Source organism: Peromyscus maniculatus, chromosome 4 (assembly GCF_049852395.1).
Source record: "Peromyscus maniculatus bairdii isolate BWxNUB_F1_BW_parent chromosome 4, HU_Pman_BW_mat_3.1, whole genome shotgun sequence".
NCBI classification, from domain to species: Eukaryota; Metazoa; Chordata; class Mammalia; order Rodentia; family Cricetidae; genus Peromyscus; species Peromyscus maniculatus.
Window position 1 is genome coordinate 110,955,731 of NC_134855.1, and position 26,547 is coordinate 110,982,277.

The following is a 26,547-nucleotide window of genomic DNA, read 5'->3' on the forward strand; positions in this document are numbered from 1 at the left end:
TAAGGGGGACGTGCCGGAGTGTGGAAATCAGTATGGAGACATCCTTGCGGCCTCGGCGTTGCCGGACATCTGCGGAGAAGCCGGCGGCCGGGTGCTGAGCTCTCGACACTCGGAGTCCGCGGCGGCCGCAAGGCCATGCTGGCGTGGCGCGTGGCGCGCGGCGCGTGGGGGCCCCTCCGCGTGGCCGGCCGGCCGCCGGGGGCGCGGCTCGGCAGGGGCGGCTCCCGCAGGGCCCTGCTGCCGCCCGCGGCCTGCTGCCTGGGCTGCCTGGCCGAGCGCTGGCGGCTGCGCCCGGCCGCGTTCGCCCTGCGGCTGCCCGGCGGCGCCGGCCCGCGGAACCACTGCTCGGGCGCGGGGAAGGCGGCCCCGGAGTCCGCGGCCGGAGGAGGCGCCACCGCGCAGGCCCCGGGCGCCCGGTGGGTCCCGGCGAGCGCCGCCAGCCCGGTACGTACGAGGGTCGGCGGGGCGCCGGGAGGCAGGGGACGGGCCCGGCGCTCTGTCGCGACACTCAGCCGGTGTTCTGGGAAGTTACGGGCAGGCGGGGCGTTCGGTCGCCGTGAAGTTCGGGGAGCCCCAGCCGGGTACGGTCTCTGGCCAAATTAGAATCCACTCTAATTCTCTTCCGTCCACATCCGTTGTTGGAAGGGGTGTCTGTCTGCACGTTGCATTGGTCAAAATAGCTGTCGCTCGTCTAGTTATAAATCTGTTTTTAAGTTTTCGAAGTGAATCTTCAGTGTATAGGGTGAGTTCGGAGGCATCTGAAGAGCGGTCCGTCTGTTCGCTTGTGCAGATGTGGTTCGTCATCCTTTGGCCTCTGGTCATCGTTTACAATAACACGGAGGACAGTTATTTAGCTTAGGTTGTAATGAGAAGATCTTTCAACTTTGTATTATAGAAACTTAAGACTACTCTCGAGGTAACAGAGGAGGTATTTGTCCACCTTAGCTGCTAAAATGACTTCCCAGGCAGGAGACGCCAGAGCATGAGTGTGGCACAGCTTTTGATGTCATGTTGGCAAAGCTCATGCAATTATTACATCTTCAATTGTTAGGTCTTCAGAGGCCCCCTGAACTGCTCTGCTTTCCTCAGTTACCCAGCATGGGCTGAGGTGGCCACACCCCGGCAGGGGTCTCAACTTCAGGAATAGCTTTAAAGCCTGTTGGAGCTTGAACGCTGGATACTTTGAAGTTGCCCTCAACCTGGCTGAAGCCCTTCCCAGCACAGTTGGCCGAGTATGCCACAGGTTATCTGGTTGGGTAATCTGAGATTAAGTTCCCAGTGTTGACTTTTACAGATGTAATAACTAGATATGAGTGAACTTTTGTGTAGGGCTCCGGCCCCCTTCACTGGCCCAGTAACTTACTATCCAGTTGTAATTGTGTGTTTGCCACGTGACGGTGCTTGCAGCTCTCGGCTTAGTCTTGCCCCGGTGGGCACATCAGACTGACTTTGAAGTTCTCCATTCCTGGCTTTTGCTTTGTATCTCATCCCCTCAGCCACCGGCTGCCTTTCCCCCTTCCCAGCCTTTGTGAGTTGCTGTGGTATTGGATCAGTGTTTGACTTTGTACCACAGTGTGGTCAACAGGCTTGTCCTCCTTACATGCACAAAGGTCGGGACGGCGTCCCCGATCTGTTTCACCAGCCTGACACTTTTCTTAAGTTTCAGAAACGTTCTAATCTTTTGAACCTGCGTGTAAATGAGCCTGTTTTCTTACAACTTTATAATGTGGTCCTCCTTTGAATAGAAGATTCCAGAGCAGAGGGCTGTATTGCTTCTGATTTGGTGTAGTAGAATTTGAAGTTCTGTAATTTTCAGTGACCGTATTCTCACCTGACTCCAACAACCATCCCATTATCCCCCTATACTGGTATGCTTTCTGTTGGGTTCTATTTATAAAATAAATACCTTTTCTTAGGAGCTGGGTGGCTCATGAGATTTTAAGATATCTTGAGAAATGAACATTGCCCCCTTTTCCCTTTGGTGCGAGTATGCATACTTGCTAAAACACATGCAAGTGGACACATGGAGTGTCTGCTCTCAGGTTGTCAGAGTTGGCGGCAAGTATCCACACCTACTGAGCTCACCAGCCTGCCTCCTTTTTTTTTTTTTCTAAAAAGGTTAAGGTTCAGGCGAATTGGTTACTGATTTAAAAAGATGTTAAAATGGTTCTTTGAAGACAAAGTCCAGTGGGGTGGAATCAGCTGTCTGGACTACTGAGAAGCAGTTCAGGCTCCAGGGAAAGACATCTTCTTGGTGTTTTCAGCTTTGCTGGGCTGAAGAGTTTGAAAGTTGAAGTGCCCTCATGATTTTCTGTTTGGCAAAGAAGGGTTGTCCTTCAGGGCAGCTGCCAAGGAGCCTCTTGTCAGTGCCAGTTTCTAACAGCTGGGCTCCAAGTGAAGTTTCAAGGAACCAAAACTCCCAAGTGGGAGCTGTGAACACCCCCAGTTCTTTACTCGAGGGAGGAGAAAGTGTCTCAACATCTCCATGGAAAGATGTACAGAACTCTCCATTTCCATGTATGTTAAAGTATGAGTTTGTAGCATTTTATTCCAATTGTGCCGTCTTTGTCTTTCAGTATGAAAATCCATGGACAATCCCAAATATGCTGTCAATGACAAGAATTGGCTTGGCCCCCGTGTTGGGCTATCTGATCCTTGAAGAAGATTTTAATGTTGCACTAGGTGTTTTTGCTCTAGCTGGGCTAACGGATTTGGTAAGTTATGAATTTGTTTGCTTTTTGCTCCCTTCCAAATCCTACATTTTCTATAACTCCCCTGGAGCACAGACTCAGCTTTCCTGGAAGGGCGTCCTCAGCATGAGTGATCTAGTACTTTGTGTAAGGACTTGTCTTTAGCGTTCATGTGGAGCTGCTTTTATAAGATCCAGAAGATCTAGAAAAGATTATAAAGATCTAAAGTGTAAAGGTCGTGGAGAGCCCCAGGAGAGGGCAGTCTTTACCCTTTGTTTTTAACTTCTTCAAGAAAGAAACACCCATAGGAATGTTCCAGAGCCGAGTGCTTGCTGTAGTGGTAGAATAAAGAGAAGGTCTGGGACTCTTTTGTGTCTACTCTGAAGGAAATAGTCTGGTCTGCAGGGAGGTGGAAGAGGATGTGGCCGGGAGCTGGCGAAGGCCGGGTTTGCTTAGAGGCTGGCTGTCATTCAGGAATACCTAGGTCTGCTGTGCATTTAGGCCTTGGTCTGAGATGGGCATCCGTCCTTTTTCCTCCTTCCTCAGCAACTTCCTCAGCACATGGACAAGGAGGGGGCTCTTTGACAGCACACTGTCAGTTTAGGGAGTGTGCTACCAAGTTAGAATCGGGGAAACAATTTTATGATAGAAGACGCTACTGCGTTTGCTGAGTAGCCACTGCCATCGTGTATGACCTTTTCACAGAGGATTTGAAATGGCTTATAAAATTCCATGCCCACAAACACAGTGGGGAGAAGGACAGAGGAAAAACCTGAGATCAGAGCTTTTGAGCATGTGAAAATGGAAGCAATTTTTTCTCAGGGGAATGCTGGGAGATGTGTTTGTACCTGGATAGGAGATAAATTTATGTCTTCAACCCTATTTGCTTTTAATATTTTTGCTCAATAATTATTTAATGAGAGTAGAAAACTGATTTCCCCAAAGTAAAGGTTGTACAGCATTTTAAAAATGTTTGTTTTTCTTCTGTGGTTCATAGCCACAATACTTGCCTAGTAACTGTAGTGCTAGTGATCAGTGGAGAACCAACTGGAGGTCTTGAAGGTGGATGGGGAGCATTTGCATTGTCTTACGGTTTCTGACTGTGCATCAGATACAGCCTTTCCCATGAGCTCCTGCCTTTCCTTCACAGATGGCAGTTCTCCTTTGTCCCCATCTGTCCCCATTCTCCTCGTCTCTCCCCCTTTCTGCGGTGCCTCTTCGTCCCCCTGAAGCCTAAGGTCTCTCCATTAGTTACTGGTGTGGTCTGAAAGTCTGTCCTAGAACATTAGACTGATAATGAAATAGTTTAGATAGTAAAGTTGGCTTTGTTTTTGTTTTCTCCCCCCCCCCCCCAGACATTGGAATCACCTTTTATATTTGTTAATTTGTGGGGTAGGGGATCAACTGTCACATGAAATGGCTTTCATAAGTGAGACACCCCGTTAATAAGTATGACGTGTATGGGAATCAGAATTAACTGGTACCATATTGTGCACTTTTTCCATGGAGATTTGGATGCCTCCGCACTCACTGGTTTTAAGCAGGGGAATGGCAAGATCTGATGGTGTGGGAAGTAGGCTCTAGGCCAGCAAGAGTTGGAAGCCAAGCAGCTGGTGAGGAGGAAGTAGCTTAGACTGAGTTGGAGTTTGGAGTTAGAAGTGGATGGGTTTGGATAATGTTCTGAATAAAGTATTGATAAGTCAATATACTGGACAGGTTGAATGGGAGTAAAATAGTATCACCAAGGCACCCCTTCCCACAAACCACCCCCATCTTCAAAATCAGATACTTGGTGGTAACACTGGGGGATGGAGAACCCTTGAGACAGGACAGGGTTTAGGGGAAAACAACTGAGCTCCTGATACCTCTTGCTTCAGGTTGAATGTGGCAGTGTAGAGCAGAAGAGGACAGATTGGGAGCTGACTAATCAGATCTAAGTGAGGTCAGTCCAGTAAGTGAAAGGGAGAAGTGGACAATTAGTAAAGGACCAGAAGCCTGGCGAGGGTGTTAGGGATAGTGAGAAAGGAAGATTGGGCAGTGCATGTCCCAGGGAGTAAGTGACAGAAGTGCTGCTTTTGTGTGCAGGTCACATGATCTGGAAATGCAGAACACATTGGTGGTCTGCATGAGAACTTTCTAGAGGTGTGAGGATGATGGGCCTAAGTTGATAAGCACATGAGGAATGGTAATGGCTGGCACTGCTTTTAAGAAGATTTTGCTTTGTAGGAGAATAGAGGAAGAGGGCCATGGGAGGGTTTTTTTTTTTTTTTTGGTTTTTCGAGACAGGGTTTCTCTGTGTAGCTTTGCGCCTTTCCTGGAGCTCACTTGGTAGCCCAGGCTGGCCTCAAACTCACAGAGATCCGCCTGGTTCTGCCTCCCGAGTGCTGGGATTAAAGGCGTGCGCCACAAACGCCCGGCGAGAGGGTTGTTTTAAAGACAGGTGTGCTGAGGAATATTTTCCGTTAGCTGAGTAGTAAAGTGAAGGGTGGGATTTGAGTAGGGAACACAGGATGAGTGTAGCTGAGCAGTGTACTAGGTGCAACATAGGGAAGTACCAGTTGTCTTTTTAACCCTTTTCTTCTGGGAAAGTGCAGACATAGCCGTGGCCAGAATGAGAGCATTTAGTGGGAACGAAGTAGGTCAGGGGTAAAAGCAGAAGAGAAGATAATACTGTCAATAGATATAGCTAGGCGTTGAGTGTCCGCAGAAGGCTTATGTCCTGAATTCATGAGATCGTCAGCCCATCTATGTATTTTTTGGAGCGGTGTTTAGCCACTTGCATGCAGGCCTGAAGTGCATGGTAGTGGTATTGTGGGAGGGATGAAGTGCAGTGAAAGGAGTTGTTCTTGTTTGCCAAGGAGTGAGGTGGGCTAGAGGAACAGTGAGGACAGGAGAGTAATAATGGCCACAGCGGGAAGTGAAGAACAGAAACAGTACCAAAAGTGGCTCTTCAAGGCCGTAACTCCCCATTATAGACACTTGGTTAATCAGCATTACCTCTAACCACTTAAGAAAGTAGCTGGGCATGGTGGTGCAGATCTCTAATCCCAGCACCAAAGGCAGGCTGATAGCTGCAGGTTCTGGACCAATCAGGTCTACATGGTAGGTTCCAGGCTTCAGAGTTAAGAGAACCTGTCTCAAAATAAACAATAAATAACTAAAAATTACAGGGGAAGGGGGCAGGGAAGAAGACAGCTGATTGTTCTAGTTGTGACTGGAGTAGTTAGTAACTGCCTTTTTTATTTTTTTTTTTATTTTATTTTTTTTATTTTTTGTCGGAGCTGAGGACTGAACCCAGGGCCTTGTGCTTGCTAGGCAAACGCTCTACCACTGAGCTAAATCCCCAGCCCCTAGTAACTGCTTTTTTGAGGACTTGCTAAGAGACTGAACAAGTATTAATCATACTGTGCTGAAGGCAGCCAAGGCTTTGAGGTAGATGGTGTTGCCTGTTTCAAGCAGAAAGAAAGCCAGGTCAAATGCCTTGTTCAAAGTCATGCAGGAAGGGAGTACAGAGCCGGCATTGCAGTCTGTTCTGCTGCTGTGTCTGTGTTGTTGCTGTGGGTTTTGTTTTGTTGTGCCTGGGTTCATCCTCTGGCCTTCTGTGTGTCAGGCTTAGACCAACTCCTCAGCCACTTCTGGGTATGTGTTTCTCCGTTAACTTATTGGAATACTTGCAACATGGAGGACTTAGTATCTTTAAAAGGCATCATGCCTCATTGCACATAAGTTAGTTTTATTGTTTTCTTAGAAATAAAAGTGGAGATTTCAAACATTTGTTGAAGTATAGAGTTAAATAAAATAAGTGCTATACATTGAGCCTAGGATGAACAAGGCAGATATTTCTGCCTTGTGTCATGTCACAGCATCTCTTTTAACCCTTTTTGTGTCCCTGATGATGCGAGTCTGGCCCTTCTTGAGTTAGGCTAGAGATTCAGTTTTTATGGTAAAAAGCTTGGCAATCGAGTGTGATCTAGGTTAAAATATTGTTTCTAATCAAAGTAAGTAATTAAAGAAGTAATGTGCTGGGTATGTTGGTGCACTCCTTTAATCCCAGCATTCATGAGTCAGAGGCAGGCAGACCTCTGTGGGTTCGGGTCAGCCAGGGCTACATAGTGAAACTCTGTCTTGAAAAATGAAAAAAAAAAAAAAGTAGTTTAAGTATTAGCATTTTAGTTAGGGTAGGTACAGAGGATTATGTTTTTCTTTCAAATATAGGTAATACATAGAACATTGAATTAATAGTGTGTGTGTGTGTGTGTGTGTGAGAGAGAGAGAGAGAGAGAGAGAGAGAGAGAGAGAGAGAGAGAGAGAGAGAGAGAGAGAGAGAGAGAAAGAGAAAGAAATATGCAGGTCATCAAACCCAGGGCCTCACAGAAGCTAGTCAAGTGCTCTTTTCACTAAATACACTCTAGCTCTCTGAACAAAATACATTTTAAAGTTAAAGAGAGATGGCTCAGCTATAGAGTGCTTCCTGCTCTACTATAGGACCTGAGTTTGAATCTCAGTACCCACATCAGACAGCTCCCAGCTGCTTGTAACTCCAGTTCCAGAGGATCTGACAGTCTCCTCTGGCCTCTGCAGACACACACATACACACACAGATACATGGCTTACAGTTACACATACACATAAATTTAAAAACAAAAACCACAAGAGTCAGGTAATACAGTAAAATAGATAGGGATGTAAAAGCTGAGTGTCTCACAATTAAAAAGTAGTTCTTAGATGCAATAGCAGCCGTTACGGCTCAAAACAGTAGGCTCCTACTCCCAGCTCTGTCAGTCATGCCTTCTGTGAGTTTTGTGGGGCTCTATATTTCTACATTTATGTTTGGGTTCATCCCACATGGGCATGTTGTGAAAATAGTGAGAAGTCAGTAGGACCCCTTGGAGGAGAAGGAGATCTATCATTTAGGTAATTACTGTTTTAAAAGCTAAAAGGAGTGAGAAAGAATGTTTGGGGATAAGAAATGAGATTTGGCTGGCATTATCTGAAAGCATAGTTGTTTTTCTGGTGTTTCTTAAGCTTCAAATTATCTATTCTGTTCCTATTATGATGTTTATTTAAAAAACACTTCTATTTTCAGTTGGATGGATTTATTGCTCGAAACTGGGCCAATCAAAAATCAGCTTTGGGAAGTGCTCTTGATCCACTTGCTGATAAAGTTCTTATCAGCATCTTATATGTTAGCTTGACCTATGCAGATCTTATTCCAGGTAAGAACACTCATGTGTACTTTCAATAATAGGGAAGAACAATGGTAGTGAGCTCAGGCCTTCTCTTAAGAGAAATAGTTTTTTTTCCAAAATATATTTTCAACTTTAAACTGTTTCCTCAATTTCAAATAAACTGTTTTGCTTGTCACACTGTTTATTGTAGAATTTGTGTCCTTGTTACACTAGGAGAAACAGTTTGTTTATGACTTTGTCTAAAATTAATTGAGGTAATAGTTCAGTACCTATTCATAATACCCCAGAATTTTTTGGTGATACATTATGTGTTTTTAGCACACAGATATTTAGAAGTAATTTAAAATCTTCATAAGTTGCTGATTTTTTTTCAATTTTTATTTTATGTATATGGTATGTATATTTTGCCTGCATGTATATCTGTACACCACTTGGTGCCTGGTGCCCACGGAAGGCAGAAGAGGGTGTCAGATCCTCTGGGACTGAAGATAGAGACAGTTGTGAGCCATCAGTGTGGGTCCTGGAATCAAACTCAGGTCTTCTGGAAGAGTAGCCGGTGCTCTTAACCGCTTAGCCATCTCTCCAGCCCCCAGGGTTATCTTTATTAAGTACAGTTTATTCATAATGGGAACTCTGATACTATGAAGATATCTGTAAATTTTGCTTCATTCATTTTTTTAAAAAGATTTATTTATTTATGTGAGTGCTCAATTTGCATGTGTGCCTACATGATAGAAGAGAGCATCAGATCCCATTATAGATGGTTATGAGCCACCATATGGTTGCTGGAAATTGAACTGAGGACCTCTGGAAGAACAACCAGTGATCTTAACTACTGAGCCATCTCTCCAGCCCCCACATTATTCATTATTGTTCAGTTTCAGATCATATACACATATGCATTATCTGAATACTCTGAAACTTCATGGTCTCTTTCGTTATGTGTTGTCATGCCACTCTGGTTCTTCATTTTGTGCTTAGGCTGTATTTCTCAAGTAGTTTTTCTTCCTCATCCCCCTGAGAGTTAGAAGTGGGATTTGAGAATGGAAGCTGGTCCATTGTTGGTGTCTGGTGGAAGTGTAGTGGTGTCTCATTCTGGTCTTGTATTGTTTTCCATTAGTGTCCATTGTTGGTGTCTGGTAGATGAAGTATGATGCTCATCCAGCTTGATGCCGGTTTTCTAAATGCTCAAGACATTAGTTATTTCTATTAATAAGTAATAACACATTGTTGGTTATTAGATATTCTTAGCTGTTTCCAGTGTGTATGATATTAGAATTAGCTTTTTCCAAAGGGAAAATAAAAATCTGTTGGGGATTTAATTGATTTGGGTACATGGAATGTATAGATCTCTTTGGAAAATTTGACATTTTTTATTGGTCACAAATGCCATGTATCTATGTATTTAGGCCTTGTCTGATGTCTTTCAGAGTTTTTAATTTTCTCCAAGACAGTGATAAATTTTTGACAGATTTATTCTCAGGTATTTGATAGTTCTTAATGTTCTTACCAGTGGAAGGTTGAAGTGTTGTGTGATGATCGCTGTTATTGATGTGACGACAATTGTTTTTTTCCCGATGTTAACCTACCTGTCTAATAAAGCTTTCTCCCTCTGACTCTGTTCAGTTCTGCTGGCTCATCTTCAGGCCCAGTATGCACGGTCTCTGGTTAATGACTATTTCTTTTATCTCTCTGACTTCCTCACCGTACTGTGTGTCTCATGCTGAGCAGGAGCAAGCCTGACTCACCCCAGCTCAGACAAAGCTTTTACAACCACTTTGTGGGGTGATTCCTGTAGGGATTTGTAGATCCTCTTTACAAGTTAAGTAGTTTTTCTTGGAAATTTCTTCCAAGTGTTTATTTTGATGGAGCACTGAGAACTCTTTCTTGCCATATTACTGGTCTAGCATTTTTCCCCCTTTAAGCTGCTATTACGAGGTGAGTTGCATTACTGTTTTTCTAGTGTTAAAACAACCTGTAGTCCTGGTGAAAATCCAGCTTGGCCAGGATACATTCTGGAGATGTTGTTGGGCTTGGTTTGATAGTATTTTGTTGAATATTTCTCACTCAGATTCATGAGATTAGCTTGGCCTACTTTTTTTGTGGGGGGTGTTCTTTGTGATTTTTGCCCCCACCACTGGCCTTATACTTGCTAGGCATTATTATACCACTGAGCTAAATCCCCAAGCTATAGCCTGGAATTTGTTTCTTGAAAAATCTTTGTTGGTTTTTAAATTAGCTTTACAAGTTATAATATAAAGTAATGGGTTTCATCATGGCATCTTCATACATAGGTGTCATACACATTGTTCTCAGTCATTCCCCTCTTTGCCTCCAGTGGACCCTTTTCATCCTCTAGTTCCCTCTGCTTCCTGTTAGACATGTATGCCATGACCTGCTCGGCACCCACCTTGTTTAAGATCTTATTCTTAAGGATCCTCTTTCCAGCTTTATGACCTACAAAAACATAAGTACTCGCATACATGCACACACGTGTACATTCATACATGTACATTTCTAAATTTAAGTTCTACATGAGAGAAAATGTGTGTTTTTGAGTCTGACTTTTTAGCCGAATAACGATTTCCAACCCATTTGCTGCAAATGTCCTGACTTCCTTTTTCTTTTAACTGTGTGAAATTTTTTCATCCATTCACTTATGAGCATCGAGGCTGTTTGAGTTTCCTGACGTTTTGAATAGTGCAGCAGTAAACAGGCAGTTCCTGGAGTCCTTCTGCCGTGTACTCTAGTGCCGTAGCTGGCTTATATGGTAGCTGTTTTGTCTCTTGAGGAAGCTCCATACAGGTCTCTGTAGTGGTTGCATGCCCATCATCCGTGAATAAGGATTCGTTCCTCTTCCCCACACTCTCATCAGCATTTGCTGTCCTTTTTTCTTGGTGTCAGCATTCTCACTGGGTCCCTCTTTTTAATACCAGTGTTGTAACTTGCCTTATCAAACAGGTCACTGACTTTTTTTCTTCAGTGCTTGAGTGGTATTCATGTGACATTACAGTTTTTCATCTTGAGTGTTTGATAGAATTTGTTGAAGCTGTTGAGAGTTTTGAAAAGTGATTAATTTTTTAATTGTTTCTTTAATTGTTCTAGGGTAATTCAGTTTAATAATTTATCTTTTGTGCATTTTTGCAAGTTGTGATTTTTTTTTTTTTTACCTAGGAACTTATCTATTTTATTTATATTATTAAGAAGTTTGGGATTGGGGATTTAGCTCAGTGGTAGAGCGCTTGCCCTGGGTTCGGTCCTCAGCTCTGAAGAATAAAAAAAAAAAAAGAAGTTGCACCAGGCAGCGGTGGCACAGGCCTTTAATCCCAGCACTTGGGAGGCAGAGCCAGGCAGATCTCTGTGAGTTCGAGGCCAGCCTGGTCTACAGAGAGAGATCCAGGACAGGCACCAAAACTACACAGAGAAACCCTGCCTTGAACCGCCCACCCCCCCAAAAGAAAACTCAAAAAGAAGTGACTTCTTTCGTAGCACCTTTTTGTTGGTACTGTAGATATGTGGTACACAGTAACGTCCTCATTTTCATCTCGAGTCGTACTTCCTTCTGTTTTTCTCTTGATTAGTCACGTGTTGCCAGTTCTGTGACTCCTAATGAACCAAATCTGGGTTTGAAAAGACTCACTGATTATTTATGTCATTAAATATGTCATCTCCTCCCTTTTTCTCTCTCTGCCTCTCTGGGCTTTCCTTGACCCCTTTTTATTTATCAGTTCTTCTAGTAGAAATAAAAAAGGTGCCATATGTAATGAAACATTTTTAGTAGCTATATTAAAACATAAGTAGATTAAAATTTTGATGAGATCCTTTATTTAACCCAGTAGATTAATGCCGTTCTGCTGGGCCAGTGAGATGGCTCTGCGAGTAAGGTGCTGAGGAAGGGACCTGAGTTCCATCCTCTGGACCCCACAGTCAGCTCTCTGACCTCCTCTGCCAGCACGTGTGTCCCCCACCCACGTGCTCACACACTAGATAAGTCTTTTCAATGAAATTCAGAGAATGATTCTAGCATATAATCAATAAGAAATGACCAAATCAAAGTATAAAGCTTCAAAATCGAGTGTTTCTCTCCATTTGCTGTACCTTTCTATTTGATAAGTCACCCTTAGGTTCTTGATAGTGCTCCTGGCTGTGTGGACAGCGCAGCACAGCCTGGAGATGGGCACATTGCTCATTGCTTCCTGGCTCTTGTGAAGTTCCCATGCGACTGCACTTTCCGCATGTATCACTTTCACAGCAGTTTCTGTGTTTGTTAGGGGTTTGTCACTGTCCGAGACAGAATATTTTCCTGATAGTTCTTTGTCTGTCTTGTCTGTCTAATAACTATTTCTTAGGTTGGGGTGTGGCTCAGGGTCAAAACATTTCTCTAGTGTGCACAAGGCCCTGTGTTCAATCCCCACTACAACCAAGATAGCAATGTGTTTTAGTTGTCAGTTTGTATGGATTCTGTAGGTGTCTTTTGTTAATGGTTGAAAGCTTTACTGCGTGTTCAGAGACTATGCTCTGTGACTTTAGTCTTCCAACCTGTATCAGTCAGATTTTATAAACACGTTCTTCAGTGAATGGATGTGCTGCCGTCCTGTGTTGTGATGTCCTCTGTGGAAGCTCAGTAAGTGTAGTTTTGAGTCTTGTTGAAAGGTTCACATCTTCACTCCCTGCTCCCCTCCCTTTGGTCCTCTTGTCAGTGACTGAGAGAGGAGGTTAAAGTTTCTGTGTCTTGTTTACTCATCTCCCCTCCACTTCTAATTTTGCTGCTTTTCTTTTTTTAAATCATGCTGTTAAGAGCACATAAGTGGAATTGTATATTTATGACAGATAGAGTATTATTTTACTTGGAAGTGGCCCACCAGGTGGTTGCAGGCAGTAAAATGACTCCAGAGTACTGCCAGGGCCTGGTGCTGGAATGACTCCAGAGCACTGCCCAGTCTGCATTCCACAGACCTCATCCCTGCTCCGGTTCCTTCACAGTTACTGATTTTGATTTGCAGAGGTTAGCTGTATTTTAAAGTGTGGTTATTGTTAATTTATCAGCTAATGCTTACTGTAGAAGTATTTGTTTAATCATTAAGAAAGTGCATCTAAAAATATGGTTCATGTGGTTAATAGTAGACTGGCTACTAGAGTCACATGCTCTGCTAGACACATTTTCTCTTTGAACAGCACTGTCGTGGAGGGTGAGAGCAAGGCAAATTCAGTTTGATTTATAGTTGCAGGTGCAGAGCCAATAGAATGTCAGAACTGGAGAGGGCCCTAAACACAGCCTCAGATTACCTTTGAGCTGTTTGAAAATACCACAAAAAGGATATCTGAAATATGATTTGAATTCAGGATTTTTTCCATTAAGTTTATTTTGTAGAAGATACAGAATTGTGGTTTAAACTTTATATGGTACAGAAGGCTGTAAAGTGAAGTAAGTTCCCTGTCCTCCCATCTAAAATATCCTCTTGTTGGCTATGGCCCTGGGACCATGCTGGAAAACCTGAAGAATATGAGTTGAGTATCCCCAGTGACAAACAGCTTGGGGTATTGGATTGTTTGGTGATTAGTAATGCTCAGCTGGCAATGTGCTAATATTCCAAAATCCAAGAAACTGAAATCTGAAACATCTCTTGACCAAGCACATTGGATAAGGGAGACTCAGCCTGTGATAAGAATTGATTGCCAGGCTGGGCAGAGAGAAGAATAATAGTTATGTGGGTAGGAACTAGCACAAGAGTAAAAATATTTTTGTATTTCTGTATGTAAACTGTGTGTGTAAATGCTCTTTAGAAAACAAACTAAAATTCAGATACAAGGAATCCTGAGACTTGAAGATATTTTAACTTCTCTTACACCCCCGTTTAACCTCCTTATCATTACTTTTCACTGGATTCCAGTGAGCATGATATCATTTTCCCAGGACAAAGCTGAGAAGAGTGGGGTGTGGAGAGGCTGGGTGTAGCTCACACTAGTATGTACAGACTTGCAGTTTATAGGCAGACACACGAGAGAACAAAAGTGGTGAGTGGATCAGAATTCTGGAGGCAGATTAGTCACAGAGCCACAGTCTGCAGGTCATTCTGCTTACAAGAAGGAATAAAAAGACCAGGGCTTCACTGTAGGGCCTGAATCATCAATAAGTATTTATCACAAAGTTTTTACTTATGGAAAGCATCAGTTAGTGTGAGGCTGAGTGGGCTTTTCTGCAGTCACAGTATCTGTTTGTAATCTTCAGACTCCTCATTACTGATCTTTATATTTGATTTTCAGTCCCACTCACTTACATGATAATTTCAAGAGATGTAATGTTGATCGCTGCAGTCTTTTATGTCAGATACCGAACTCTGCCAACACCGGTAAGTTTCAGAAAACAGTCCTTCACATTACTTACAAATATATTCTGTTGAGTGCAACCTCACTTTCTGAGACTAATTTGAACACACTAGTAGTGTGTTTTAAAAGCTGGATTTCTGCCTGGGCATGGTGACACATGCTTTTTATCTCATTATTCCAGAGGCAGAAGCAAGTAGATCTCCATGAGGTTGAGACTAGTCTGGGGTCTACAGGACTACAATCAGATTCCTAATCTCAAAAAAAAAAAAAAACAAAAAACAAAACCAAACAAACAAAAAAAACCAAAAAGTGATTTCTATTAAGTTCAGCTTTTCAGTTGATGGTATATGAAACCTGGGATAGCTAACCAGGCCCCAAGCACCTCACTCTTAGAGCCGTTTCTAGCTTCGAGCTATGTATTTTCATTTAGCCTCACCATGGATGATTTAGAAGTTATTTTTTAAATTAGTCATAGAAGAATGGAATGACTTGCTACATACTAGTTCACTGGTTCTATAAATATTTGAGTATATAAGTATAGCATTGTCTCAGAAAAATAGATATATATTTTATTTATTTTTTGTTTTAACCTGTAAAACAGAATAACATAAGTTTCTTTGGGGAAAATATGTGATGGAGCAAACTTTGTTAGAGCAATTGTATACAATGTTGTAGAACTTGACAGATCTATATTTTAAAGAATCTTATTTTCCGTAGCCTAGAATGATTAGCAAGGTGTGTAAATAGTGCTTATTTAACATGATAAGGAAGATGCCTATACATTGGGGATAGTCATAGGGTAAGCGCTGGTAACTTTTGTTTGAAACCTGACGATGAATTGAAACTTTTTTTTCTTTTGGCAGAGAACTCTAGCTAAGTACTTCAATCCCTGCTATGCTACCGCTAGGTTAAAACCCACATTCATCAGCAAGGTAAGAGACTCCCAGCAGCCTTTCAAAGAAGTCGGTCCTTCCTGAACTTTATTAGACTGGAGAGAATGTAAAAGTCTCAGGATCAGCTTAGAACGAAAGCATTCTTAACCATGCGTGTGGGAGTGTGTACGCGCACATGTGTGGAAGGTAGAGGCATCTTGTGGGGGTCAGTTCTCTCTTTCCATCTTGTTGGTCTTGGGAATTGAACTCAGGTTGTCAGGCTTGGTTACAGGCACTTTTGATTGCTAGTCATCTTAACCAACTTGAATGAGACGAATTTAAATGTGTTGGTTAGAAGGGCTAGAATTGTCAGACAGACAATTTCAAGTTAATTCTTCTGTCATCTAAATTGTCTTAGATCTGTAGTGTATGCAGTTTGTCTTTGTTGATGTGCTAAGAATTAAACCTTGAATGAGATCATAGGGTAGGTAAAAAGTGAGATGTAAGTGCTTCTTGAGATGTAAGATTTCAATGAAGAGTCTCGTGCTTTTCCTGTCTTCCTGTAGTCAGAACATCATATCTAAGACCTTTTCATTTGTTCATTCATTCATTCATTCATTCATTTTAATTGCAGGTGCCTATATGTAGTATGTGAGTGTGAGTGTGTATGTGTGTGTGTGTGTGTGTGTGTGTGTGTGTGTGTGTGTGTGTGTGTGTATGTATGTGTAGGCTGGCATAGGTAGTCTTCCTCTCACTCTTTACAATTAATGATTGAGGCAGCTCTCAGCTGAACCTGGAGCTTGCCTTAGCTCTAGGGATCTCCTGTCTCTTTACCCTGCTGAGCTATTTCTCTAGCCCCAATCCTTTTATTTTTAAGTGTTAGATGAAAAGGGACTAAAAAGTTTACTCTAAATTGTCAATGTGTTTTGTTAAGTCTTTTTCAGGATCATAAATATACATCACCCTTTGCACAGAAAAAAAGATATTAATGTATTGATAACTTCACTTAAGTCATCCTTCCATTCTATTTCTTGTGACAGATGTAACAGATTAGATATCCTTGGGACAGAGGGACCATTGTCTTTGTACAGGCACAGACTATTACAACATACAGGGAGCTTTTAGCTTCATGTGACTTTATTTGTGTGAAGGGCAACAATTTGAATATAGAACTTCATAGAAAATCACTTGGAGCGCTGGGACAAACACACCAATAAACGCTTGTTCTTATAGGAAGTTTCTCAGATGGAATGTGTTGTTTATTTTAAAAATCACACTGTGATCACTGTCATTTGACTGCAGAATGAATAATAGGACCAAGCTGCGTCTCTGTACACCTTCCTTAACTGCATCATACCCAGATTATTTCATAGACTGTCATCTTAGACTGTTTCTGGTCTGTCTTGTGATGTTGAGGATAGGTAGTACTTATTTCCCAGAGGAATCATGAGATCGTGGCAGTGAATGCATTTTGGTTTTCTGACCTCACAGGGTGTGGCAGGCAGCATGTAAAGTGGCCTTGGAAGTCTGGGTTCTGGGTTTGGCTCTTGTGCTTACTGTGATCCTCTCACCCAGGGAGAAGCCACTTCATTGTTTCATGTTTACAGAGCTGTTTGAATGGATAGCTAGGAACTACGGCAAAGAATTTAGTAAGAATTGTATAGCATCATTGAACTGCTGTGGGATTCAAGATGTGGTACTTCCTGATGGTTGTCACTACCCTCGTAAAGAAAGCTGTGTAGGCAGATAGGTCAGTTGGTGACTCTGACCTGTTAGGTATTCTCACCTAGGAATGCCAACTTTGGCATGGATAATGCTGTTCAATCCAGAATGCTTAGAGTGTGTCACAATGAGTATACCTTTGCCTCAAAAGCTTAAAACAGAACCCATTTGACACTGTTCATTCATAATGCCTTTATTTTTAAGGTAAATACAGCAGTCCAGTTAATTTTGGTGGCAGCTTCCTTGGCAGCTCCAGTTTTCAATTACGCTGACAGCATTTATCTTCAGATACTGTGGTAAGCTATATTTAGAATTACTTTGAGAATATCAGTACAGTGGCTTTGTACTGTGACAATCCTAGAATGACTTTGTTCTTAAAGTGTTTAATGAACAGTAGGTAGACAAAGCTCTGACCATCCCCTGTTCCCTTCTTTCTATTCTTCTACTACTTCTCCTGATTTTATTTGCTGTCTTTTTTCTTTGTAAATACTCATGAGTCCACTTAGTGCTGCTTGTATGTACTAGGGTATGGGTAACCCCTAAGGAGCCAAGTCTCTGAAGAAAACCAATTCTCCTTCCCCCAACAGCCATTAGTTGCCAATAGCTTCTCAAAAAGGGGTAGAACTTCATGAGTCCCAACCGTATTCATGCAGAGATTTTAGCTGGCTTGCGCTGGTCTTATGCATGTGTACAGTCATAGCCACTGTAAGTTCATGTGTGTAGTGTCACCATCATGTCCAATAAATACTATTTTGTTGCAAATGCCCACTACCTCTGGCTCCTAAAATTTTCCCCTGCTTTTTGCATGATGGTCCCTGAGCCATGGTGTTAGGAAGTGTGATATAGCTCTTCTATTTGCAGCTGGGCACTCAACAGTCTCTCAGAAGCAAGTTTTGCCCAGCTTGAACCCTGAAAGCTACAATAGCAAGTGTTTGCAGTAGTGGCACAAATAGTTATGGGAATAACCAATCACTTTCTGATTGGATTTAAAACCTACTCCACAAGATAGAACTAAAGCCTGCTTCCATTAACAGGACCCCAAACCAGTGGCTGGCTAAGTCATAGATCCTAGGAGAGAACTTAATACTATCATTTTGCTAAACGGAGATAGTAATGAGTTGCCTCTAGGTTCCTATTTTTATACCCATATGTTAGTGCATCTCCCGCTCCTCACCAGAGAAGCCTCTTTTTATAGTAGAGGGGAATTAACATAACTGGCCAGAGTGCGCTGTCATTCTTAACCTTACTCTCAGGCCTGGAGCATAGAAGTTAGCAGTCACAACTTGGAAGAATGAGAAGTATTGCCAATGTGTTAAGAGTTTTAGAGGAAGAAAAAGTAATAAGAAGTAGCATTTGAGCCATAACTACAGGTGAACGGGGCCCTCAGCAGACATTCTGAACAGTGATGTTGAGGATCCAGGCTAGTGGGGGGGACACACAGTGAAAGCACTTTGAATCTTTTTTTTTTTTTTTTTTTTTTGGTTTTTCGAGACAGCGTTTCGCTGTGTAGCTTTTGTGCCTTTCCTGGAACTCGCTTTGGAGACCAGGCTGGCTTCGAACTCACAGAGATCCGCCTGCCTCTGCCTCCCGAGTGCTGGGATTCAAGGCATGCGCCACCACCACCCAGCTAGCACTTTGAATCTTGAGCTAATTACTGTTGTGGGGTAATCTTTTTGCACACTCTAAAGATGTGTCATTGTTATTGGTTTAATAAAGAGCTGAATGGCCAATAGCTAGGAGAGGATAGGCGGGACTTCTGAGGAGAGAGGAACTCTGGGAAAAAGAGGGGGGATTTACCAGCCTGACATGGAGTTGGATGTAGCAGGAATCTTAACAGGTTTTATTAATAAAATCAAACCTAGCGCTAAGTATTGGGGTGAAGCTGGAAGACTAGAGAAGCAGAACAAGCCACAGCTACCTCACCTCGCCAATTCCTCAGCTGATCCTGTTTCCTCAGACTGGAAGCCCCTGAGTCCTCATCCAGAATGAATTTCAGCTGAACTGCTGCTCAAAAGCCTGAAAACTTAACCAGCCAAATGTTTCTAGTTTCTGGTCTTCACACCTTATATATCTTTCTGCCTTCTACCATCACTCCCTGGGATTAAAGGCTCACTTTCTGGGGTTAAAGGCGTGAGTCACCATGCCTGGCTATATCCTTGAACACATGGATTTCTGCCTCTGGAATGCTAGGATTAAAGGCGTGTGCTACCACTGCCTAACCTCTATGTTTAATATTGTTATGTTCTGTTCTCTGACCCCAAATAAGTTTATTAGAGTGCACAATATTTCAGGGAACACAATACTGCTACAGTTGGACATACAGAATGGCAGAACGTAGATTAATAGAAATGGGTTAATTTAAGTTATAAGAACTAGTTGGAGATCAAGCCTAAGCTAAGGTCAAGCTTTCATAATTAATAAGTTAGTCTGTCATCATTTGTGGGCTGGTGGTCTAAAGAAAGTCCTATGAAAAAGCTTCATACAAATTACTCATTTGTAAATGTCTTAAAATGTGTCAAAATCAAACTTATAAGCATTCCAAATAGGCTGCCATGTTGATTTGCATTTTGATAAACTTTTAATTATAATTAAAACATGCTTTAGCAGTCTGAACAAATGTGGTTGGTAAATCAAAGTGAATTATACTAAAGACTTTTAAAAATGATACAGTTTGAACTTTATTTTCTTGCATAAAATGAAGGTCCTCCCCCCTTGGTGTTTTGGTTCTTCAATGGAAGTTTTCTTTCTTTCAAATTGCATCCATATGTAACCAGATTCTCCTGTTTTTGTTTCAAGGTAGTGCATGACTTTAGATCTGTCCCAAGCAGTCTAAGTAAGAGCTCTATAGATTTGTGCCGTGTTTCTCCGGTCTTTTTATAGTTGTCTGTACAAATTTGGTTTTGTGGAGAAAAATGAGAACATAGAGTTGTGGTCAGAAAAACAGTTGCTAGCACTGCTAGTCTGTAGGCCGTGGCAATTAGATGACTTTCATTTGGCATCACCAATTCAGATGAAGTTTTTATTAAAGGAAGTCATGGATTTAGATTTCTGTAGTTAGACAGTTCTGTCACACAGTTCTGTTTTCTTAGTCCATCTTTGACGTGTGTGCTTTATGATTTCTGCTGTTAGTGTTTTTAGAGTTGACAGCTGAGTCCCATTTCTCTCCAAGGTGTTGTACAGCCTTCACTACAGCTGCGTCAGCATACAGTTATTATCACTATGGTCGGAAAACTGTTCAGGTGATAAAGGGCAAATGAGAGGCATCCAGCTCCAGCGGCAAGGAAGCGACTTGCATCAGCAGCAGCAGCAGCACCAGCGAAAGCTACAGGACTTTCCCCATCTTGGTGTTCAGCGTGTGAAAGGACTTGTCAGGCAAACCATGTCTCAAACCGAAGGAACGGACGTCGAAGATAAGCTCTATCATGGGCCTACGCAGAATTTCCAGTGTATTTTTAAATACAAATAAAACTATAATGTAGAATTTTTAATCTTAGGTTTTTGATTAATTTGTGAGATGAATTATTCTAGTTATTGTCTTTTTTTTTTTTTTTTAATGTTTTTAAAAAACATAGTTGATAGTATTGAAACAGGAAAGCAGGAGGGATTTCCTGAGATTAGATATATACCCTACACAGCGTGGCTATGAGTTTTTATGTTTGAATTTTAAATCTATATACACATTAACATTTCATGTGGTGAATACCTGACAGTTTGAAAAGGTGAGAATAAACTTAGCTGCGGGGTAGGGTAAAGGTGTAAAGAGCCTTAAAATGCCATAAGTTTTGAAAATAAAAAAGATCAAATAAAATAGACGGTATTGAAGTTTATCAGTAGTCTTCCAGCCTCTCAGGTACCAAATAGTTTATGTATTAGGAAAACAGGTAACATGGGAGTCAGACTAGGAGAATACGTAATAGGCTTTGCATCTAAAAGGCCAAGAATTACGTCATGCCTCCCCACTACTTCTAATGTGATGTTTGTATGATATTGCAGCCTGTACTCATATGTCATGTAAATAATACAAAACTTTATATTTTTCAGAGTCTCTTTTTTTTTTTTTTAAAGCTTTGGGGAGTCTTCTATTGTTAACTCAATAAAAAAATAAAAGAGCTTGGAAAAACGTGCCTTCTTTCCACTTGGGTTGTTCCGTGGTTTGTCTTTGCAGCTGCATAGTTTCCCAATCTCTGCAGTACACTTACATGCAGCACTTCCCTCTCACATGGTGAACATAACTGGTCAGGACCATCTGACTTTAAAGACCCGCCACACCCTGTGTTTAGGGTGCAGCTAGGGTCAGGAAGCTGGGGTTCCTTCACATACTGGAGGCCTTTGGTGGCCCTTTCTCCTTAGCTTTAACCTACGTGTAATGTGGAACCATAATTAAGACTCTCCTGTCGGGGATATACTGAGTACCCTAATAAACTTGCCTGAGGATCAGAGACATAGAGGTCAGGCAGTGGTGGCACACACCTAATATCCCAGCACTTGAAATCTCATATCTTTGCTTGGGAAGGACACGTGCCTTTAATCCCAGGAATATGGCAGGGCAGAGAGAGGTATATAAGGTGTGAGGAAATAGGAACTCACTTTCTTTAGGCTGAGGATTTCAAAGAGGCAAGAACTAGTGGCTGGCTGTTCTGTTTCTCTGATCTTTCAGCTTCACCCTGATATTTGGCTCTGGGTTTTTTATTAAAAGACCACCTAAGATTCAAACAACACTCTCCAGTCAGTTTGTTGAGCTGTGTTAAAAAATAGAAGTTAACCCGGTCTCTCAGGGATCTCCACAAACTAGTGGGTGTCCTCGCTGCCCCTGTGAGACAGCCTCTGTACTGGAGAGGCCTCACGTGACTTTGTCCCTGGTGTTCCTCTGGGGACAACTGTGTGAGAAACTGTATGCTCCAGAACCAGCTCTCGTGTCCTTTGGCCAATGCCGGAGTGTGAAATAGTCCAACGTGGGATTTTTCTTACTAGTAGTAAACAAAGGATGATCCCAATCGGGAATCGTGACATTTTTTTTTTGATGATGGTCATGTTCTGTTTTGAAATAACCTCTGTGTATTTCATTTATTTTCTTTTACCTGGCGATCTCTGAGCAGGCTTCAGATTTTGACAGCTGATGAAAGATATGACAAGCATTAATGTGTGGGTGAAAAGCTTGGTGAAATTCTGAGTGAACTTTTAGTTAAAGTTGGTTGAACTTGGGATTGACTGGGAGGCCAAAGATTTAAAAAGCAGAAGATTCTCTCAAGACACAAGTTGTGTGATAATAGTGTGTTTTGTGTGTGTGAATGAGAATTTGTAAATGTTGAATTCTAGGCTCCGACAATCATTGTCAGTGCAGATCAAGCTGCAAGTATTTATGTTTTAAAACTTAAATTATAAAGCTAGTTACGTCTTTCTAACAACTAGTTTTAATGTTTATGAGCATATTTTACCTACATTACCTTTTCAGGATGTTGAGAAAGATGCATCACAAGCACAGGCTGGAGGCTTGGGGCTAGATGGTTTTGAGGAAGAGGTCTTGGTGGACTCTTTCATAGAGCAAAGGGAAGCAATGCCTTCTGGGAAATGAGCTAAGTTTTAATCTAGTATTTAAGATTAGAAGTCAAAAACAAAAATATTAAGGAAAGGAAAACCTAATTGATCTTTGAAGTATTGTTATGTGGAATTGAGTGGGACTTTTGAGGCCTTTCTTCCAGAAAACAAGGACTTGGTTGTCAGGCCTATATTAGGCCTAAACCTTGGTGCCATGTAGTTGTACTTAAATCATTTCAATGGAAAGTGTCTTAGTGATTGGAACTTCTAGTGCAGTTTGGAGTTCTTCCATTTGAAAAATGTGGTATTTGCATGGGATTGTTTGAATCTTGTTTTCTAGTCCCTCCCCATCACCACCCTCATAGTCTGAAGGTAGATTTTTCTCTTGATAAAGGAACAAAAAAAGTGAACATCTTGTTTGTAAATAGGTATCTAGTAACTAGTGGTAAACTTGAAATGGTAGAATTCTTTAAAGCCTAATTCTAGGTAGCCTTAAGAAAATGTATTTTAATTATTTTTGAACCTGTATTCACCTTGTTTTTTTCAAATATCTTAAGTTATATTTTCTTTTTCAGAGCTGCTTCTTATTTGGGGCTACTTTTTTTTTTTTTAAATTGAGGCATAATTCATAAAAGGGTATATTGTTTTGATGAGACTTTTTACAACTGTGGCTGGATGTCTTTCTTTAGTCTTCCAAGAAGGGCCATTTTTACTTTTTTAGAGTTACTTTTTAAAGTCATGAGGTCAACAACTTGGACTACTATGCATGTAAGTGCTAATGCAAATTAAAGCCCAAGTTGACCTCCAGCAGCAGTTCATTCTATGTTGACAGTGAGAGAACACTTTGCCTGTTAGGATACTGTAACTCGTGGACTGAAATGCTGAAGAAACCCCTCCCCCTATTTTGTTTTTTGCAAAAATCAAGGTATATTCTAGGGTTTTCTGGTTGACCTCAACAGATAAACTGAGATGATAGTCTTAGTTCAGAAATGATCTGAATGTAGATTTACAGTCTACGTGTACAGCTGGCTAAGTGAGATCGCTTTCACAGTTCTGCTTGTATCCCATCGGCTCCCCATTAGTCACTGAACTCTTAAAACTGGTATTGTAACATCACAATGTTTTGTGCCAGTTTTATAAACTTTACAGTTCTATATGTGTTCCTTTTCTGAGGCAAACCAAAGGTATATTTCTCAAGGTTCTGCTGCTATCAGCAGCGTTGATGGAGGATTTTTTATACATTTGTAATAGATAGAAATAAACCAGAAAAAAAGAAGAAAAAAAAAGTGGAGGAAAAGGTGAACACTGCAAGAATACTCAAAAGGGCTGAGAGTTGCAAACGCCAAGAATGGCTTTGCATAGTAAATGGACTAGAACAGATCTGAACTATAGCTTACTTTTCCTGGTTTGGTCTGACAGAATGATTGAATGCTTTTGTACAAAAATCAGAGCCTTAAAAACAAGGATTTGGTGAGATTGTAAAATGGTATGCCACTTTGGCAAAACAGTTTGGTGGTTGGTCAAAATGCAAAGCATTGTTACTCTGTTACTCAACAATTCTACCCTTAGGAATATATCCTCAAACTACTGAAAATGTGCACCTATGAAACATGTACATGAAGGTTTACAGCAGTGTGTTGCTAATAGTAAAAAAGTTAAGACAACTCAAATAGCTATCAAATACTGGAGAGAAATAAAATGTGGCTTATTCATACAATAGAATATTATTAAGACAAAAATGAATGAGAAAGTGACAGATTAAATGACTTTGGTGAACCTTCATAATTTCATTTGTAGATCTTTCCATTTCTAATTTATAAATACATTTGGAGTTATAAATTATAAATGTACTGTCTCCTGTCAACATTGTATATTTCTATTTGATGATTTCTGTGTCAAACATTATATGGAAATGTTTCCAAGTATTTTCTGTATTAACTGTGAATGAATAGAACAAAATAAATTGCCTGTGATGGGAAAAAAAAAAAGTTAACCCGGAAGTGCATCTGCTTGTCTCGGGCGAGGTGGCTTCAAGGTTACTTCGCGGAGTGGGCACTCTGGTGGCGCAGGCCCTGAGGGCCCGCGGGCCCGGTGGCGCTGTTGCAACACGCTCCATGGCTTCTGCAGGTGGTGTTCCTACTGATGAGGAGCAGGCCACAGACCTGGAGAGGGAGATCATGATCGCATCTGAGAAGGGACTGGATCCATACAAAATGCTACCTCCAAAGGCAGCTTCAGGCACCAAGGAAGACCCTTATTTAGTCCCGTCCATCACCAACAAGTGAATAGTGGGCTGCATCTGTGAAGAGGACAACTGTACTGTTATCTGGTTTGGGCTGCACAAAGGCGACGCTCAGCGATGCCCAAGCTGTGGAGCCCATTATAAGCTGGTGCCTCACCAGCTGACCCACTGAGCCCCTGCGTTAACTTTTCAGAATGTGATAGAAAATTTCTCTCTAATAAAGACTAGCCATTGTATTGGCTCCTCCCATAGGTAGCTAGTCTTACTTCTGTAAAAAAAAAAAAAAAAAAAAAAAAAAAAAAGACGTTCAAGATAACTCAAGCTTCCTTGCATTTTGCATTGGTGCAACCCTCTGTTGCTGGTCCTGACTTCTCACATTCTCAAGCACCAGCTTATCCACTGTGGTAGTTTGAATGAGAATGCCCCAAATCTCAGATGTTTGAATATTACCATTTGGGAGAGATCTAGGGAGTGTGGCCTTGCTGGAAGAAGTATGTCACAGGGGTTTCAAAGCCATGTGCTATTCCCAGTTCACTTTCTGTTTTTTACCTGTGGTTCAACATTCGAACTCTCAGCCCCAGGCCTGTGGCACACTAGCTCCACTCTAGCAGGAGCCACCTGGGGATTCTAGCCCCTGGCAGAGATACCGCAAAGCAGCAGCTCCAGGCCATGCCAGGTAGGCCTCACTCAAGTGCTGCCTGAGGGCCCTCGCCCCTGCCCGCAACACAGCAACAGCTTCCTGTCATTCCATGCGGCTGGTGGGGCAGGACTCAACCAGGAGCCACCCAAGGACTCTAGCGTCAGGCTGGGACATAGCCACAGCAACAGATCCAAGCCATGCCATGTGGCTGGCAGGGGCAGTAAGATGCTTTTATGGTGAACGAATACAGTGTGGGGAGTTGGAAGAGGGGTGGAGCGATTTATGGGCTGGGGAGAGGCAGTTCTGAAGAGGTGAGGGTGGTGAGGAACTGGCTGATGTGAAAGGCCTGGTTGCCACCTGTGTCCAAGGTGATGTCTGGACATGTGCTATTGCCAAGGGCCATTCTTGGTCCAAAGCCCTGAGAAGCAACTGAGCTGATGTCTGTGCCTCTTGTCGCCACTGAGGGCAGTGCAGAGGCCGCTATTTGGGGCCAGATTGGTGTCTGAGAGCCGTGCTGCCATGGGGCCATGTAAATGTGAGTGGTGTGTGCGGCCACCTGGGGCCATGGTGACATTGGGCCCGGGCTGCTGCTGAGGTCCATGTTTGGGTCCATGGCTCTACAGCAGCCAGGGTCTGAGTTAATGTCCATGGCCCATGTTATCACCAAAGGCCACAGAGATGCCTGGGGGTCTGGTCAGCCAAATGAGACTGTTGTTGTGCCAGGGCTGCTGCCGAGGGTCACATCTGGGTCCATGGTCCTGCTGTGGCTGGGTTCTGTTGATGTCCGTGGCCTGTGTCGCCATGGGGGTTCGTAGGAACCAAGAGTGTTGAAATCTGAAGGTTGTGCTGAGCTGGCCCTGTCCCTCACTGGATACTGCCACAGGAGATCTAGCCCCTGCAATCAGGAAAGATGGCCCCACCCCTCACCATGTGCATGCACCTCACCTGGGCAGCACACTAGGGCTGACCCTGTTGTCAGGAAGCAGGTGAACCAGTCCTGAGAGTGAGAACAGCAGAGCTGGCCCTGACACCCCCTCGTCTGCCATGTGGTGGCACGGGGGAGGGAAAGATGCCCTTGCCCCCCCACCCCTTGCTGCCTGTGGTCAGTGAGGGGCTGGATCACGAAAGATGGAGAACTAGCCTTGTCCCTCACTGACTGCAGCACACGGGGGAGAGCAGGCCCTGCACCCGGCCTGGGCAGTGCACTAGAGCTGACCCTGTTGGTGGTGGTGCAGGTGAGCCGGACCTGAGAGCAGGAGAGATGACACCCTCCCCCCCCCCCCCCCGTCCCCCCCCCCACAGCAATCAGAAGAGAGGGCCCTGCACCTTT

The 26,547-nt window shown here is 42.7% G+C and overlaps 1 protein-coding gene, 1 non-coding gene and 1 pseudogene across 4 annotated transcripts; 2 read left to right on the forward strand and 1 right to left on the reverse strand.

Moving 5' to 3' along the window:
* Nucleotides 1-20,288, forward strand: Crls1 (cardiolipin synthase 1). Of its 3 annotated transcripts, none has more exons than XM_076570704.1 (7): nucleotides 1-444; nucleotides 2,577-2,714; nucleotides 7,777-7,906; nucleotides 14,144-14,229; nucleotides 15,070-15,138; nucleotides 17,005-17,096; nucleotides 19,970-20,288. In XM_076570704.1, the coding sequence occupies exons 1-7, from the start codon at nucleotides 136-138 to the stop codon at nucleotides 20,055-20,057; spliced, it is 912 nt and encodes a 303-aa protein (XP_076426819.1). In that variant the 5' UTR covers nucleotides 1-135; the 3' UTR covers nucleotides 20,058-20,288. The 3 variants fall into 3 exon arrangements, with proteins under 3 accessions (XP_076426819.1, XP_042132230.1, XP_042132229.1); XM_042276296.2 differs by lacking the exon at nucleotides 1-444 and adding an exon at nucleotides 1,087-1,232; XM_042276295.2 differs by lacking the exon at nucleotides 1-444 and adding an exon at nucleotides 1,116-1,243.
* On the reverse strand, nucleotides 5,964-6,038 carry Trnaa-agc (transfer RNA alanine (anticodon AGC)). Its single transcript has one exon. It is a non-coding gene; the product is annotated as a tRNA-Ala (tRNA).
* Nucleotides 20,180-24,826, forward strand: LOC102904875 (cytochrome c oxidase subunit 5B, mitochondrial-like; annotated as a pseudogene).
* Nucleotides 24,827-26,547: the final 1,721 nt, after the last annotated feature.

Excerpts from the sequence above, each read along its gene's own strand:
- Crls1 (XM_076570704.1), top strand. The coding sequence starts at position 136 with ATGCTGGCGTGGCGCGTGGCGCGCGGCGCGTGGGGGCCCCTCCGCGTG. Across the intron at positions 445-2,576 it reads CGGCGAGCGCCGCCAGCCCG|TATGAAAATCCATGGACAAT; the intron begins GTACGTACGAGG and ends TTTGTCTTTCAG. Across the intron at positions 15,139-17,004 it reads AACCCACATTCATCAGCAAG|GTAAATACAGCAGTCCAGTT; the intron begins GTAAGAGACTCC and ends TTTATTTTTAAG.